The sequence below is a fragment of the Equus asinus genome, chromosome 10 (genome assembly GCF_041296235.1).
Source record: "Equus asinus isolate D_3611 breed Donkey chromosome 10, EquAss-T2T_v2, whole genome shotgun sequence".
NCBI classification, from domain to species: Eukaryota; Metazoa; Chordata; class Mammalia; order Perissodactyla; family Equidae; genus Equus; species Equus asinus.
In genome coordinates, this window is record NC_091799.1 from 69,983,742 (window position 1) to 69,998,382 (window position 14,641).

At 41.3% G+C, this 14,641-nt stretch overlaps 1 protein-coding gene across 1 annotated transcript in view; it reads right to left on the reverse strand.

Moving 5' to 3' along the window:
* Positions 1–403: 403 nt before the first annotated feature.
* The window catches only part of ITGA2 (integrin subunit alpha 2), a 98,953-nt gene continuing 84,715 nt past the window's right edge, over positions 404–14,641 (reverse strand). Inside the window, exons 26-30 of the mRNA XM_044771413.2 lie at positions 13,573–13,677; positions 10,830–10,943; positions 7,621–7,710; positions 4,766–4,882; positions 404–4,309 (exon numbers count right to left, since the gene is read on the reverse strand). Of these exons, the coding sequence (XP_044627348.2) occupies positions 4,229–4,309; positions 4,766–4,882; positions 7,621–7,710; positions 10,830–10,943; positions 13,573–13,677 (507 nt within the window). The 3' untranslated portion in view covers positions 404–4,228. The remainder of the gene's footprint in view (positions 4,310–4,765; positions 4,883–7,620; positions 7,711–10,829; positions 10,944–13,572; positions 13,678–14,641) is intronic.

The following is a 14,641-nucleotide window of genomic DNA, read 5'->3' on the forward strand; positions in this document are numbered from 1 at the left end:
TTTCTCCCAAGCACACGTTTTATTCAAGAGAGAAGCTGGGCTTTAGAGAGGTGCCTCTCAAACATTAATGTAGCATGAACCATCTGGGATCTTGTTAAACTTCCGATTTGAATTCAGTAGGTCTGGGTGGCACCTGAGATCTGCATCCAGGCTCCAGGTGATGCAACGCTGCCTGTCTGTGGACCACTTTGTGAGGGGCAAGCCTTCACACCTGGTCCCTAAACTAGGAAGGCAAGTTAGGCTTCCTACAAAACATCCTATGGTCACTGCTAGGAATGTAAGAGCTCGAGACGTCCTCACTTTTCTTATATTGAGTCTTGAATGTGTTCTGAAGCACATTGAGTGTGTAAGATACAGTGAAATGTGTAAGCTGTACAATTCAAAATCCAAAGTAAATAGCTTTAGTTTCAGAATGGTTTTAATGATATCCAGTAACGTGGTATGACAAGAGTGGTTTACAATTAAATACTTTTCTGTTTGATTCTCCGACTTTAATATGAGAAAAGCTCTTAAGTAATTTATGTTGATTACTACTCCAATCTGATTTTTGTTTTTCAGAAATCAAGTGTATCGTGCAACTTTATGTACAGACATGCATACATTCGTTTTTATATCTTCGACTGAGAGAAAAAAGACAAAAACCAGTTAATCAAACAAAGCAATATACATATCACATCTTAACAAAAATTTATACATTATGTATGAAGGAAAACGTCCAAGACAATGTCTTTAAAAAATATACAATTCTAACAGTTGTGCAATATATATACACACATATATACACATTCATATTTTGACTTTATGTGCCAAAATAAATCAGGTACATATGAAACCCTCTTTTTATATTTACATAATGGCTACATTTTCATTCTTTAAAGTTCAAAGAAGTAGTTAACATTATTATTTATTTCAAACTTTACCCTTATGTTTACCTTTTACTTCTAAATGTTTAGTCTTTCATAAATTGATTAAAATGAGTATGCATTAACATACATGAAGGGCATAGTCCTAAAAAGTTGTGCATACAGTTATTTTCTGTGTGCAAATTGAAATGTTAAAGATGGACCAGAGGTCTCAGTCTGAGGAATCTTGCTTTCTGTTTAACGTCTTAATTTATAAGATTTTCATATATTAAGTTATAGCTGTATATCAGAATAGATAAATACATTATAAAATTACACCTTTTATAATAATTTTTCATACAATCACTTGTGTGATTATGATAATTGGTTTTAGTTTTCTTTTCACAGTTAACAGATAACTTTTACTATTTTATAAAAATAACACCACCAGCTAGAAAAAAGTTCTGTCCAGTTAGGAATTCTCATTTGCTGCTAAACGAACGATGCACAATTTCAAATCTCAATGCAGTTTCTTCACAAACTATTTCACTGTGTTATTTCATAAGGCTGGTGCGGCAGCCATGCGTGAAGCAGGTCAGTTTTTATCACATTCTGCAGATCTACCATTTATGAAATGGAAACTTTAAGATGGCATCATGTAAGCCCCATACTCTACTTTTAAAACAAAAGTATGGCTTAATAGGAATACGTAACTTTTGTTCAAACAATTCTTTTTCCTTTAATTTCCTGGATAATTACCTTTGCTTAAAAGTGCTTGAGAATTTCTCCTCCCCAGCGCCTCTGCCTCACCCTGTGATCTGATCACGGTGTGACGGGTGTGGCCTATTGAGGCCACCCACTTTTAGTGCGCAGTTCTTAGTCGAGGTGACTTTCCCTCCTAGGAGGCGTCATACAATGTCTGGAGACATTTTTTGATTGTCATGACTTGGGGGAGAGGGTGTTCCCTAGCATCTGGATGGGAGAGGCCAAGGATGCTGCTAAACGTCCTTCAAGGCACAGGACAGTCCCCATAAGAAAGAATTACCTGCCCCAAATGTCAATAGTGCCAAGGTTGAAAAACCCCGTCCTAGTGTCATAAATGGTGCAGACACAAGGGGCTAATGTTTTAGTGTCTAGTAATCCAGCTACTTCGTGGAGACAGTGCCGTCAAGGCAGGTTACCTAGACCAAGGCTCGTCACACCCTTAAGCTCACTGTGTGTACGAGACCTCAGTTTAGTGCTTGTCTAAGGAAGGTGAGGCAGAGTAAAATAAAAGGATGACGTGCTATAATCTGTCGTATAACACACTGAAGAATGAGTATGTATATACATATATACAGCAGTTACATGGTTTGTTAAATATTCTCTATCAACTTAGCGACTAGGTTCTCCTCCACATTGTTTAAATAAAATTTTTATTGGAAAGAAACAGTGAATCCATACAGTTGTTATAAGAATTGAGCTCTAGCACATCTAACTAGAGAATATCGTGCTATAAACCCGACATTTTTTGATTAATTGTTTTTTTCTTCCTTGTTTGTCTTGTCAAATACAAAATAAATCATTAAACAGTGCAGATAGCTCTGGACTGCCACGGCAGGGGCGAGGCCAGGAGGCCGTCAAGGCCAGATGCACATGGGCAAATACCTGTTTTCCTCTGACTTCAAATTCTTGGAGGATTGTCTTGTATTATAAGAAATCCAGATTGCAGACCTTTAAAGCTAAAAGCGTCGCTGCTGAGCACCAACCCAGTCTTCCCATTCGATCATGAGGACACTGAAGTTTCTAGAGGTCAGTGACTTGTCTGAAGCTTTGGTTAGGCAGTTTCTGACATCAAATAGCCCCCACTGTCTTTGCCTGTGCCCTTTTCCTCCCAGTCCCTCCTAGAGAATATGTGGGCTCAGAAAAAGAGAAAAGAAGGTCCGAAAGTGGAAATGGGTGGTGTTCCTCAAGGTGGGCCATTTACATCATAAAGACTGGGGCGCTTGTTAAAACCAGGTTCCCGGGCCTCATCTCAACCCCGCCAAATCAGACTCTCGGGATTTGGGGCCTAAGCATCTACTTTGTGAACAAACTTGCCCAGGTGAAAGTCATTCTTCTGGAAGTTTCAGTCCTCCAGAAACAGAGGAGCATAGAGGGTGCGCCTGCTAATTTGGTGGTTTCCAATATTGTTATAACTTCTCAAATTCCTGAGATGATGTTTTCCTTTGCCTTGTTTACACTGCCTGAAATCCCAACATTAGAAATTCACTCAAGCTTATTTTTCTTACTTGTTTAGCAATAAATGAAAAGAGTTCCCTGAAGTGAAGGGGATTATACAGTAATTCGTGCAAATATGTAAGTTAAACAGGTGACTTCTCCTCACACCCGGTATCAAGCAGCTGCCCAGAGGGAATGGGGAATTAGGACGAGGGGTGAAGGAAGGTGGATAACCCTGGAGTAGTGATGGGAAGGCAGGCTCCAACGGGCTTCTAGAACATGGGGGCACCAGCAGGTGGGAGAACGGTTCAGTACAGAAGGAGGAAGGATGCCAACAAAATTACTCATCTTTCAAAAATTCACTAGATCCCTGTCAGCCCACCAGTCAAGTTGGCCAGCTGTGCAGCCTAAAAGAGAAAGGGAACTTCCAACTTCCTCTGGCACAGGCTGGGCCTCCAGTGGACAGGGTTGTACCGTAAATGTGGTTACAGATTTTAAACAAAATTTTGTGCTTTGGCCTCTAAACTATTTCCTACCCCCCCACCCTAAAATCGAAACGTCCTCCACAGGAAGCACATTCTAGGCTCCTACCAGTTAGTCAAGCAAGAAAGGGATTCTGAGGAGGTGGCTGTGGGCTGACAACAGCACATTTTACCTCGTTTATAAACAAAATTATCACAATATCATCTCTGTGGCAACTTTGGATGCACAGCCTCACTTGAAGGCCTATGTTGTCTTTTTCCCCATCTCAACACCAGTATCCAAGCTAATTACATATCTATACCACAAGTGGACTACTTCCACTTATGTTGTTGCTATTTAAAAACCATTTTAAATGATTGTTTTTTTCCCCCAACACTGAGAAAGGTTATATTTTTAAGACTTGTCACATTTGGAAGCATTTCACGTTTCTGACACAATGTACGGTACGTTGCAATGTAAACTCTGGACCAGCCAGTGTAAAGATCACTTTTCCCCCATATAAGTCTTTTCCCCTTTCTTCTCCTAGCCCTCACCCCCCACATCCCATTTCTTCTTTCCAAACTGACCTGCAGTTTTCCTAAAATATCAGGCTGGTTTACGTATTATAATAAAATGCTGGGATTTAAAAAAAATCCTTTCATGTAAATTGCAAACCCAGGCCGAGATGCTGTCAATTTGCACCACAGTGAGAATTGCCGGGAGGTTCAGCTGTTGAGTTCTGTGGTCTCGTCAATCTCCTCTGGGTTTTTGGCCATTTTTTCATATTTTCTTTTGAAGAAGCCGAGCTGTAAGATGATGATGTAAAGATGTTACCACCTATAGCTTATTTTGGAGGGGCCCCTTTCCCTAACGCACCTCTGGGAGTCGCTGAAGCTCTGGAGACAGTAGCTTGCAGACTACTGACCTGGCGTCAGCCCCTCAGTGAGGAAATTAATACCCAGAGAGTTCAGCTGAATTGCATTAAGTTAAATTTTTCAGGGTCTACTCTTTGCAGCTGAATAAAACATTCAGGGGTCTGGATAAAAGAAAGGTTGAAAAGAAGGACAGGAACCAAGACCAAAGAGATACAGTCCTTATGGATTGTTTTCAAAGACATCAGTGAGAATTTGCAAATGAACTTGAATTTCCTGTTCTCATGATGGCGGGAGGCACCATATAAAACTTAAGGGTGCTGTTTGATAAGGAAATTCAAGACGACGTCTTTGGAATCCCTGTATTATAAAATAAGAAACTTTTCTTACCTTCCATAAAATTGCAACCAGAGCTAATAGCAAAAGGATTCCAGCAATTACACTTCCCACTATAACTCCGGTTGGTACTTCGGCTTTCTCATGGGGCTTCATGATGGTGATGGGAATCTGTAAATGTACATACACAATTGAGTTAACTTATTTTAGCACTGAAAAAAAGAGATGGCCTAGTCAAATTCTCTAATTTCATAAATGATGGTCTAGAAAGGTGGTGTGACTTGCTCAGGATCACATTCCACAATTAAACATTGTGCAGGGGCCGCCCTGTGGCCAAGTGTTTAAGTTCACGTGCTCTGCTTCAGCGGCCCAGGGTTTTGCCGGTTCAGATCCTGGGCGCAGACCTAGCCCTGCTCAGCAGGCCACGCTGAGGCGGCATCCCACATGCCACAACCAGAAGGACTACAACTACAACATACAACTATGTACCGGGGGGCTTTGGGGAGAAGAAGAAGAAAAAAAAAAAGATTGGCAACAGATGTTAGCTCAGAGCCAATCTTTTAAAAAAAAAAATAGTGCAGTACAATTTCTAGAGAAAATGCTCCCGCAAAGTCCAGGCAAGGGTTTCAAGTTTTCTAGTTTCCTCCCTTTAATGGCATCAGGGTTTAGCGGATGTGTCATCTCTGAAAATCTCACATTAATTACTTATGAAGTAGGAACTTCAATTTCTGGCACACGGTCTCACTATGAAGTGAAAGCATTTGGAATCCAGGCTCAGGGAGGAGGACTCAAAGGCCAAACAAATTAAGATCCAAACCCCTTGTGATTAAACAACAGTAACAACTTCACAAACTTCCTGAAATATCGATTTCACTTAACTCTTACTCAAGCTTACTTGCTATGGATGGTTAAAAAGTAGAATTATCTTAGAGCTCAAGTTGACATTTTCAGTGATAAAAATTGTCTTTGAGTCTACATACTTGACTCTTTCTGGCCACTTCCTGGCAATCTATGTGACTTTGTAATAGAATGGCTGCCCTAGGAGTTCTAACAATAAAACTGGATATTCTTTTTTTTTTAATTGCAGAAAGGATCACAATCATTTCCTCCACAAACTATATTCTTCAAAAGCTACATTTTGGAGCAAAACACGGGGACAAAACCATATTTACTTGATTGAACACTGAATTACGGCGGCAGATGAGCTGTTTTTCATCACAGAATTTATGACTTGGGTCAAACTTGAGTCTAACCTTTTGGTGACTATATTCTCATTTGTATTTTCAAGAGCTAAAGTAGTCTTTATAAATTTAGGAGTAAAGTAACTATAAATTCATAGAGTTCACTGCTTAATGGCGGTTAGATCTCTACTTGTCTCTATTCCGAAACTTCCCAGTCTGGGGTCCGTGGATTTCTATGGATCCATGAGTACAAAATTTTTGTATTAGAGTTTTAAATAAGACTGGGATTCAAATAAATTTAAGAGTTACTTATCTACCTATAGGGATATGTCCATTGATTATTTGGATTCCAAATGTTATTTTAAAAATTATCCAAAATATTATTTGGATTCAAATAATATTTTTATAGACACAATTAAGTAATAGTTGGCCCGTGTTATCAGTATTGCACTGAGAAAACCAAGAAAAATCTCCTAAAGGGTTCATTAAAATTGTTAGAATTTTCAATTAATACATTTATTAAATACTGCTTTCTAAAAAAACAAAGACTTCAGCAGAAGTTCAAGTATTGTCTGAACACTACATTTTTCTAAAATGAGCCTTAAAAATCTCTATAGCACTTTTCCCCCAGGCTACGTTCATAATACTTTATATCTGAAGCCACATTTCCTTTGGCTCCATTTCTGATTTTCCACGCTCTAGCCTCTGAAGAGAGGGTGTGGGCCTTTGCTGAGGGTCCTAAACCAGAGGCAGAGAAGCAGTCTCTGTTGTGTGGAATCCTTGTCCCTGGGACAGCAGTGCTGTGCACTCCACTCTCAGGCATTGAGAGGTCCAGAGTTCACAGGGCCATTGGCTTTTTAACCAAGTCTGTAGGCTGCAGCAGTGACCGAGGCAAGCTGCCAAGTTGGCCTTGGGGTCAGAGTCTTGAACTGGCTTCCAGTTTCTAACGAAAGCATTAGGAGGAAAACGCTCAGGGCTCTGCCAGCAGATTAGCTGGACATGGAAATCCCGCTCTATCTAAATACGGCGTATTCTAACCAGAGTTTCAGTGCAAAGGAGACTCGTCCCATGCCAGCTCTTGGAACAGGGAGCTTTTGTTTTCTCTCAAAGTACATTTCTTTGCAAAACCCCCACCCCTTTTTTTTTTAATCAACCAGAAGCATTTATAGTTTTCTAGACTGGAAGACCTAATGGATGGACATTTCACACAGTGTCAATGTCTAGCTATAAGGAATACTACTAAAAAAAAGAAGCTCTCTAATAATGCCTTATTTATTAAGCATACTTCAACACTTCTCTTTAAAAAATTCTCTGAACTACAATATATGATTCAAATAAGCATGACTTGGATTTTATGGTCTAAGATCTAGACTGTTTTGTGTCAGCATGAGGAGAAGGGAAGAACTGGTGGTGGTCCGGCATAGAGAAGAGAGCCCCAAGCAAGACGGAGCCCCTTTTGTTGTGCCTTTCATTGGAACACCACCTCTGATCCAACTTTGCCAACGTGGCGGGGGTGGTGGGGTTGTGGAGGAGGCCAAGAACATCACTGAACTTTTCTGTGTAGCAAACATCCTTGCCGAAAGCTCAACATAAATAAATATTGAATTTTTAGAGTTTCAGTGAGATACTTCTACATATACGTAGGTGAGAACAACTATTCTGAGTTTTCAGAAATGGAATGCCCATCCTAGACTCTAACGCCCACAAGGAGGGATGTGATGCGCTCACCGTGACTGTGTTTTCTTCGATCACATATATCTGAGGGTTATAGGTGTCGATTTCTGCAGATGCTGTCAGCTGTACTGTCTGGAAAGTCGACTGGAACATAAGAATAAGGAATATATTTTATCCTAGTAGAAGTTAATGCATAAAACTCAGCATGTTTATTAATTTTTTTCCTTGTGGAAAGTGACAAGAGCAGATGCCAACTCTGAAGACTCAAGAATCTTTGCGTGCTTAGACTGACGGTATGTGACAAGACCACACATGAGAAGTACCAGAGGCTTAAACCGTGTGGATGACCACGCCCTGCCACAGCAAATTAAACCCAATCTCTGGGGGGTGGAGTCCAGACACCAGCAGGTTAAAACATCTCTCTCCAGGTGGTTCAAACTTGAAAACAGAGTTGAAAAACAAGGGTTTAGAAGTGAAGTTTATGATTGGGAAAGATCATAGTTCAGATTTTTAAAAACTTAATGAAGTTTGTGACATCAGGGGAAATTGCAAACTTGATATTTTTATACACTTACCTGAATAAGTCACATAAAGGAATGGAAAATCAGACTAAAAAGGAAAGAGAATTTTTCTTCTGGGTACATGTGTAAAATAATACTGTTTAAAAGTACACTTGAACTTGACCATGCATGTCAGCAGTAGACACTCTGAGCCTTTTGTCATGCTATAAAGCGTGAGCAATAATTTCAGCTTTCCTACTCCAAGAGTTTCTATTAAAAATATTGGATTTGGGGTAGGCACATAGGAAGGACATATACTTTATGCTGATGCTACTAGTAACCTCCTAATATGATTTAACTTTACAAGCATCCTTGGATCTAGTTACAGAAAAAGAAGCGATTTTTCAATGGATACATTATTGATGTGTACATTGTTTTCTCTATAATGCAAATATTGGGACTGATGCTTACTTTGAAGTAAAACACAATGCCCAAACTCAACACAAGACTGGAGAACTGCCTTCACATGCTCGGGTTACTAGGATTCGGTTTTTCTGGTTATTAGGGCACATGATTCATTATACTCTATGAGGTAATTTGCTAAACTATATCTGAGAGCCAGAAAGCGAGAATGCATATCCAAAAAGTGAGCAATTTATTTCCTTTCCACTGGCTCCGTCTCTGATTAGCCGTCTTAATTTTCTCAAGATGGAAGATTGCATCAGAAATTAACCCTGATCACTCGGCTCTTAAACACACATTAGGGGGAACATTAAAAGAATTAATAATGGTTTAAAATTTTTAAAAAAGAGTAGCAGTTAAATGAATGCTGGTTTCATAGTCCCTGTAGATTAAAGAGGAAAGGATTTCCTTACAATACTGATACATCTGCTAAGGTTGGCCCTCCGCACAGTGCCGAGTATCCTGCAGGGTTAACACGCAGGGGTACGTATACCACACATACCTGGGAGAGCGAGGTAACACACCTGCTCATATTCAACAAGACCTTCCCTTACAAATGGCAGCCAACATTGCCATCGATTTGGAATCACTTTGTGATGAAATTACTTGAACTGTTAAGTTGACTTGCACGGCATCAGAAAGAGGGTTAAAGGCAGTATATTCATGGGCTCTAATACGGGAAATGAGATCTGTATTTCAGACTGGGTCTCCTAGGTGGTCTGAGAACATGCACTTGGCTGTTGAAATCACTGAAAACAAGGTGGGGATAAACATTTGCCCTCTCATGAAGGAGGAAGATGGGGAGGCTTTGATATACCGTAAGGAGTGTTTTTCAGCTTAACCATCATAACCATGTTGAAAAAGCTTAAATAATACACTTCTTCAGGATTTTGCTCCCAGAAATGAAACTGCTGCTTTGGAAAACCTTTGGGAAAGTACTCTGAAAAGTCTTATAGTTAAAATGATGTAGCTTTAAACAAACTCAAGAAAAACCAAATGCTTTTCACAGGGCTGGCGTGATTGCGTTTTGATTTGCAACAGTCAGTTTTCCTTCCCAGCTGGCAAAGGTTGCTATGAAAACATTTGTTCCTCAAATCCAAGGAGCCAAGAACCAGTTGGTGAAACTGAGCACCAAACAGAGCAGCTGGGCCGGCGGTGTAACTATCGGCATGCTTCACATCTTACAGGATGGAGGGGCATCCTGCAAGCAAACGCAACTAACAAGAAGACAAAACAAAGCAAGAAGAAAACCCAACCCTTCACTCCTCACCCCCCACTTGTCTATTTTTCCCCCCCGCCTATCACTATTCCTCTTTCTATTATGTCTTTATCCAAGAATATTGCTTATATTTTGGTTCCAGGGGAGTGAGGTTTGCTGGAGAGACCATGAAATGATCAGGAAGTAGGGAATAGAGGATGGTCGGTAAGCACCTTGAGCACTGATTTATTTGTTGAAAAAAAAATCCACTGAAAGCCACAAGGCCCCCTGGAGATTTCAAACTAATTTCTACTTTGCTGCCTCAGTCAAAGCCAGTGTTGGTAAAACGAATAGCTAGCCCCTTATGCAGGGAGATTTAAGCAGCCCTGCCTAGCCTTATAGTTTTCATGCCAGACTGAAATTCTGGCTCCCAAAATCTCTGCTGAAAGCAGATATCGCCACTGGAGTCACACCTGCCAAATGGAAAAACACACCGACGTTGTTTTGGCACTTTCTTCATACTTCTCATGAGATTGAAATGACTTAAACAGTTGTACGCACATGGGGCTTTCCCCAGAGAAAGGGTAAAACAGGAGAGCAGAGTGGTGGCCTGGCTCTGATACAGGGAGACGGATCCTTATGTTAGATTTATCTACTGGGTGGTTTGAGATCAATCAAACAAGTAGCTGGGAGCTCAAGGCATGAGGCAGAGTCATGTGCATTTTCATTTGGGTGTGGTGGAGACTAGGAAGTCAGAAATATCAAGAACAAGGGGAGGTAGACAAAGCCAGTGGCCCATTGTAGCCAAAGGCAGCGGAGGGGATCTTGACACCATTCCCAGAGCTTCTCATGTAGGAGGTTGGTGTGGAATCAAAGAAGCAGGCACTTCACAAGCACCCAGGTGATTCTGGGATGCAGCCAGATGGGGCGAGCTGTGGAAAGGGATGGAAGCATGCTGCTTTCCAGGGGAAATGGCTCTGAGTCTTTTGGATGCTGCCCACATTAGCCAGAATACTAACTTTGTCAAACTGTGTGGCTTCTTGACATTGAAACCTCCTGTTTCCTTGCTGTTGACAAACGCAATAAATAGAGCTGGTACTTACTGCTGCAAAAGTCCCGTTCCAAATTCTGGTCGAGACGTTAAGGAAGTATTCGCTCTTCATCTGAAGGTCTGTCAGCCAGCAGGTCACGTTACGACATGAAGCCGTTCTGCAGTTCTTTCAGGTTGGCGTCCACGGTAAAAGAAGAGAGAGTGTCAGAATGGGCTTTGAAAAATAAACGCTAAAAGTTTACAAAGATAGGTAAAACCCAGCTCTAGGAAGGATCTGGGGAAACAAGCAACCTCATGAACGTTTAGTAGTATATCATAGCACATGACGAGCACAATCCTTCTTCGAGAGATTTTGGCCCTGTGGCTCAAAATGCAAAATGTGCTCACCCTCTGGCCCAGCCATGTCCCATCTGTATGGAGGGCCTCAGGAGAGAACCATAAATGTGTGGAAAAAAGCACACCAAGCCTGTTTATTGCACTTCTATTTCAGAGTTAAAGAAAAACCCTAAATAATTTGTTTATCAATAATGTCCTAGTTAAGTAAATTACTGAATATACATGCGCAACATGCAGTACCATTGAGTCATTAAACCTCACTATAAAGATGCATTTCTTAGATTAAAGAAAGTCGACAGTAAGGGTGAGTGGTTGCCAAGGGTTGCGGGGAGGGAGGGATGAACAGGCAGAGCACAGAGGATTTCCAGGGCAGTGAAACTGCTCTGTAGGATACTATAGTGGTGGACACATGTCATTATACATTTGTCCAAACCCACAGAACGTACAACACCAAGAGTGAACCTAACGTAAACTATAGACTTTAGGTGCTTATGAGGTGTCAATGTAGTTCACCAATTATAACGAATGTTCCACTCTGGTGTGGGGGCATTCTGATAGTGAGAGAGGCTGTGCCTATGAAGGGGCAGGGGATATAAGGGGAATTTCTCTACTTTCCACTCAATTTTTCTGTCAAACTAAAACTATCTAAGAAATAGTCTGTTAAAAAAAGTCTATGATGGGGGCTGGCCCCGTGGCTGAGTGGTTAAGTTCCCACACTCCGCTGCAGGCGGCCCAGTGTTTCGTTGGTTCGAATCCTGGGCGCGGACATGGCACTGCTCATCAAACCACGCTGAGGCGGCGTCCCACGTGCCACAACTAGAAGGACCCACAACGAAGAATATACAACTATGTACCGGGGGGCTTTGGGGAGAAAAAGGAAAAAATAAAATCTTTTAAAAAAAAAAAGTCTATGATGTATTGGCCTATAAAAAATGGTAGTGTGGTCCATATATGTAACAGTATACATATATCTGTATGTGGATTAATGCTTAGAGGTATGGAGAAGGATGTTCATGAAATGTTAAGAGTGGTCAGCTGTTAGATTTCTAGAGAACTTCAGTTTCTTTGTAGTTTTTTGCGTTCTCTGTTTCACGTTGTTCACTGTGAGCAGCTGCCATTTTTACAAAACCAAAACATTTTCAAAAAATAAGGAAAATGCTGAGAGGCATAATATTTTGGCGTAATCTGAGATGAGTTTCTATTGGGCATTTTTACATACTACTGTTCAGATGTAAACCACCCTTACACTGTAATTATATTACAGTTACTTAAAAAAGAAACTGTTTTATTCTTCTATTTTCCTGTTTCCCCAACCCATCATGAAACAAAACAATTGTGTAACAGAAAACCTGGGGGCCGGTCCTGTGGCTGGGTGGTTAAGTTCGTGAGCTCTGCGCTGGTGGCCCAGGTTTGCTGGTTTGGATCCTGGGTGTGCGGACCTAGCTCCACTCATCAGGCCATAGCGTGGTGGCATCCAACAGAGAAGAACTAGAATGACCTACAACTAGGATATACAACTATGTACTGGGGCTTTGGGGAGGGAAAGAAAAAAAAAAGAGGAAGATTGGCAACAGATGTTAGCTCAGGGCCAACCTCCTTACACACACACAAAAAAGAAAACCAGAATTTCAATGTTTTTCAGAGGGGAGAGCTGTGGTTTGTTTAGGATTACTGTTTGCTAAATGTTTACTTATTTTAATACTTAATATGTGCCAAGAGCCATGCTAGATGGTAATCTAGTCTCTTTCCCAAAGAAAGGGGCATAGCTCTGGAGCAGGAGATGATAAAATATTAAAAAGCAAAGACGGGCTGGCCCAGTGGCACGGCGGTTAAGTGTGCATGTTCCACTTCGGCAGCCCGGGGTTCGCCAGTTCAGATCCCAGGTGCGGACATGGCACTGCATGGCAAGCTGTGCTGTGGTAGGTGTCCCACATATAAAGTAGAGGAAGATGGGCACGGATGTTAGCTCAGGGCCAGTCTTCCTCAGCAAAAAGAGGAGGATTAGCAGCATATGTTAGCTCAGGGCTAATCTTCCTCAAAAAAAATAAATAAATAAAAAAGCAAAGAAGGGCAGCTGGAGCGTCATATTTAGCAGCTAACTGAGAAGACGTCAGTGATTCTATGGAGGGGATGTAAGGAGCTTCACCTCCATAGCACACACCCAGTTCCCTCATGGCTCTTCACAATATTTCCCAAATGCACAACACAAAAACAGTAGTTTTAAGTGGAGTCCTTTTGATACGCTGAAATCTGTAACATGTATTTTATAATAATGGCATAAGTAGTAGTTCCAATAACCTAGTCTTGAGTGTGTATTTCTAAACCTTGATTCATACAGGCCATCAAAGGCAAAATAAGAAAGTTCTATGATGAGGTAGTAGGAGAAAAGAATTGCCTTAATTTCCAGGTAAAACAACGAATCGCCAAAGGAAACTGTCAACCTGTTAACCTGTTCTCACCAATTCTTTTATGTGCCGGAAATTTTCACTCTTGAAAGATACTGAAGACAGCGCTTGTCCTATTTTCAGTGGATTTATTTCGGCATTACAACTGATGTCACCAGCCTACAAAAAAAGACATCAAATCAGTCTTAGGAAGCAAAACTGTTTATGATGTTCCACTCGACGTTAGGAGAGCTTAGTGTCACATGTCAGAGGAGGGAGGGGCTTCCGGCACCTTTGACAGCGCTGACCTGGCCACACTTCTTGTCACGGCTAATGTAAACTTTGAAGTATCGAATTGTTTTGACGTGACTTGAAGGGGTGGTGGTGGTTCTTTACAACCCATACATGCTGAGACAAATTTGCAATAACAATAGACTATGAGTGATTTAATTCAGGGTTCTTTTCTGTGGAACATTTTAGGGTTTGGATTCCCTGTAGTCACCTACGCACGCCACAGGAATAGAACCAGCTTAGTGCTAGACCCAGGCTGAGCCAGTGCCAAGGGCTTTGGCTAGAGCAGAGCTTCTCAGGCCAGGCTGCATATTAGAACCACCTGGCAGGCATGGGGAGCTTTTAAAGAAAAACTCTGCTTGTAGAGCATTAGTCCTAGAGATTCTGATTTAATTGCCTGGTGGGTGGGCCTGGATATTGCCCGTATTTCAAAATTGACCCAGGTGATTAAAATGAGCAGCCAGGGTTGATTACTACCGTGCGAAAGTCCAGGATGGCAGCTTAAAGACCAGCTACAAATTGCAGCTGTGTAGACCCACTACTCTATGCAATGTGGGTTCCCAGTCAACTGACTTCTCAATGAACAGGACTCTGACAAAGTCAGATCTTCACCTGGCCAAAATGGGGCTTTACGAGTAATTTCTGCACCTGTAAATCTCTAGACTCAGACATTTGTTTTCTTATAACAATATCCTGCTTCTAATATGAAGTTAACTGCTAGTTAATCGGCACTCAGGATGCATAGGGGCTATCTTCTCAGTTTCCTGTCTACGAGATGTTAGACCTGATCACCCCAACCTCATGGAGTACTTCCATGCCGAAAATGCACATTTTTATAGGCAATCCAGTTGCC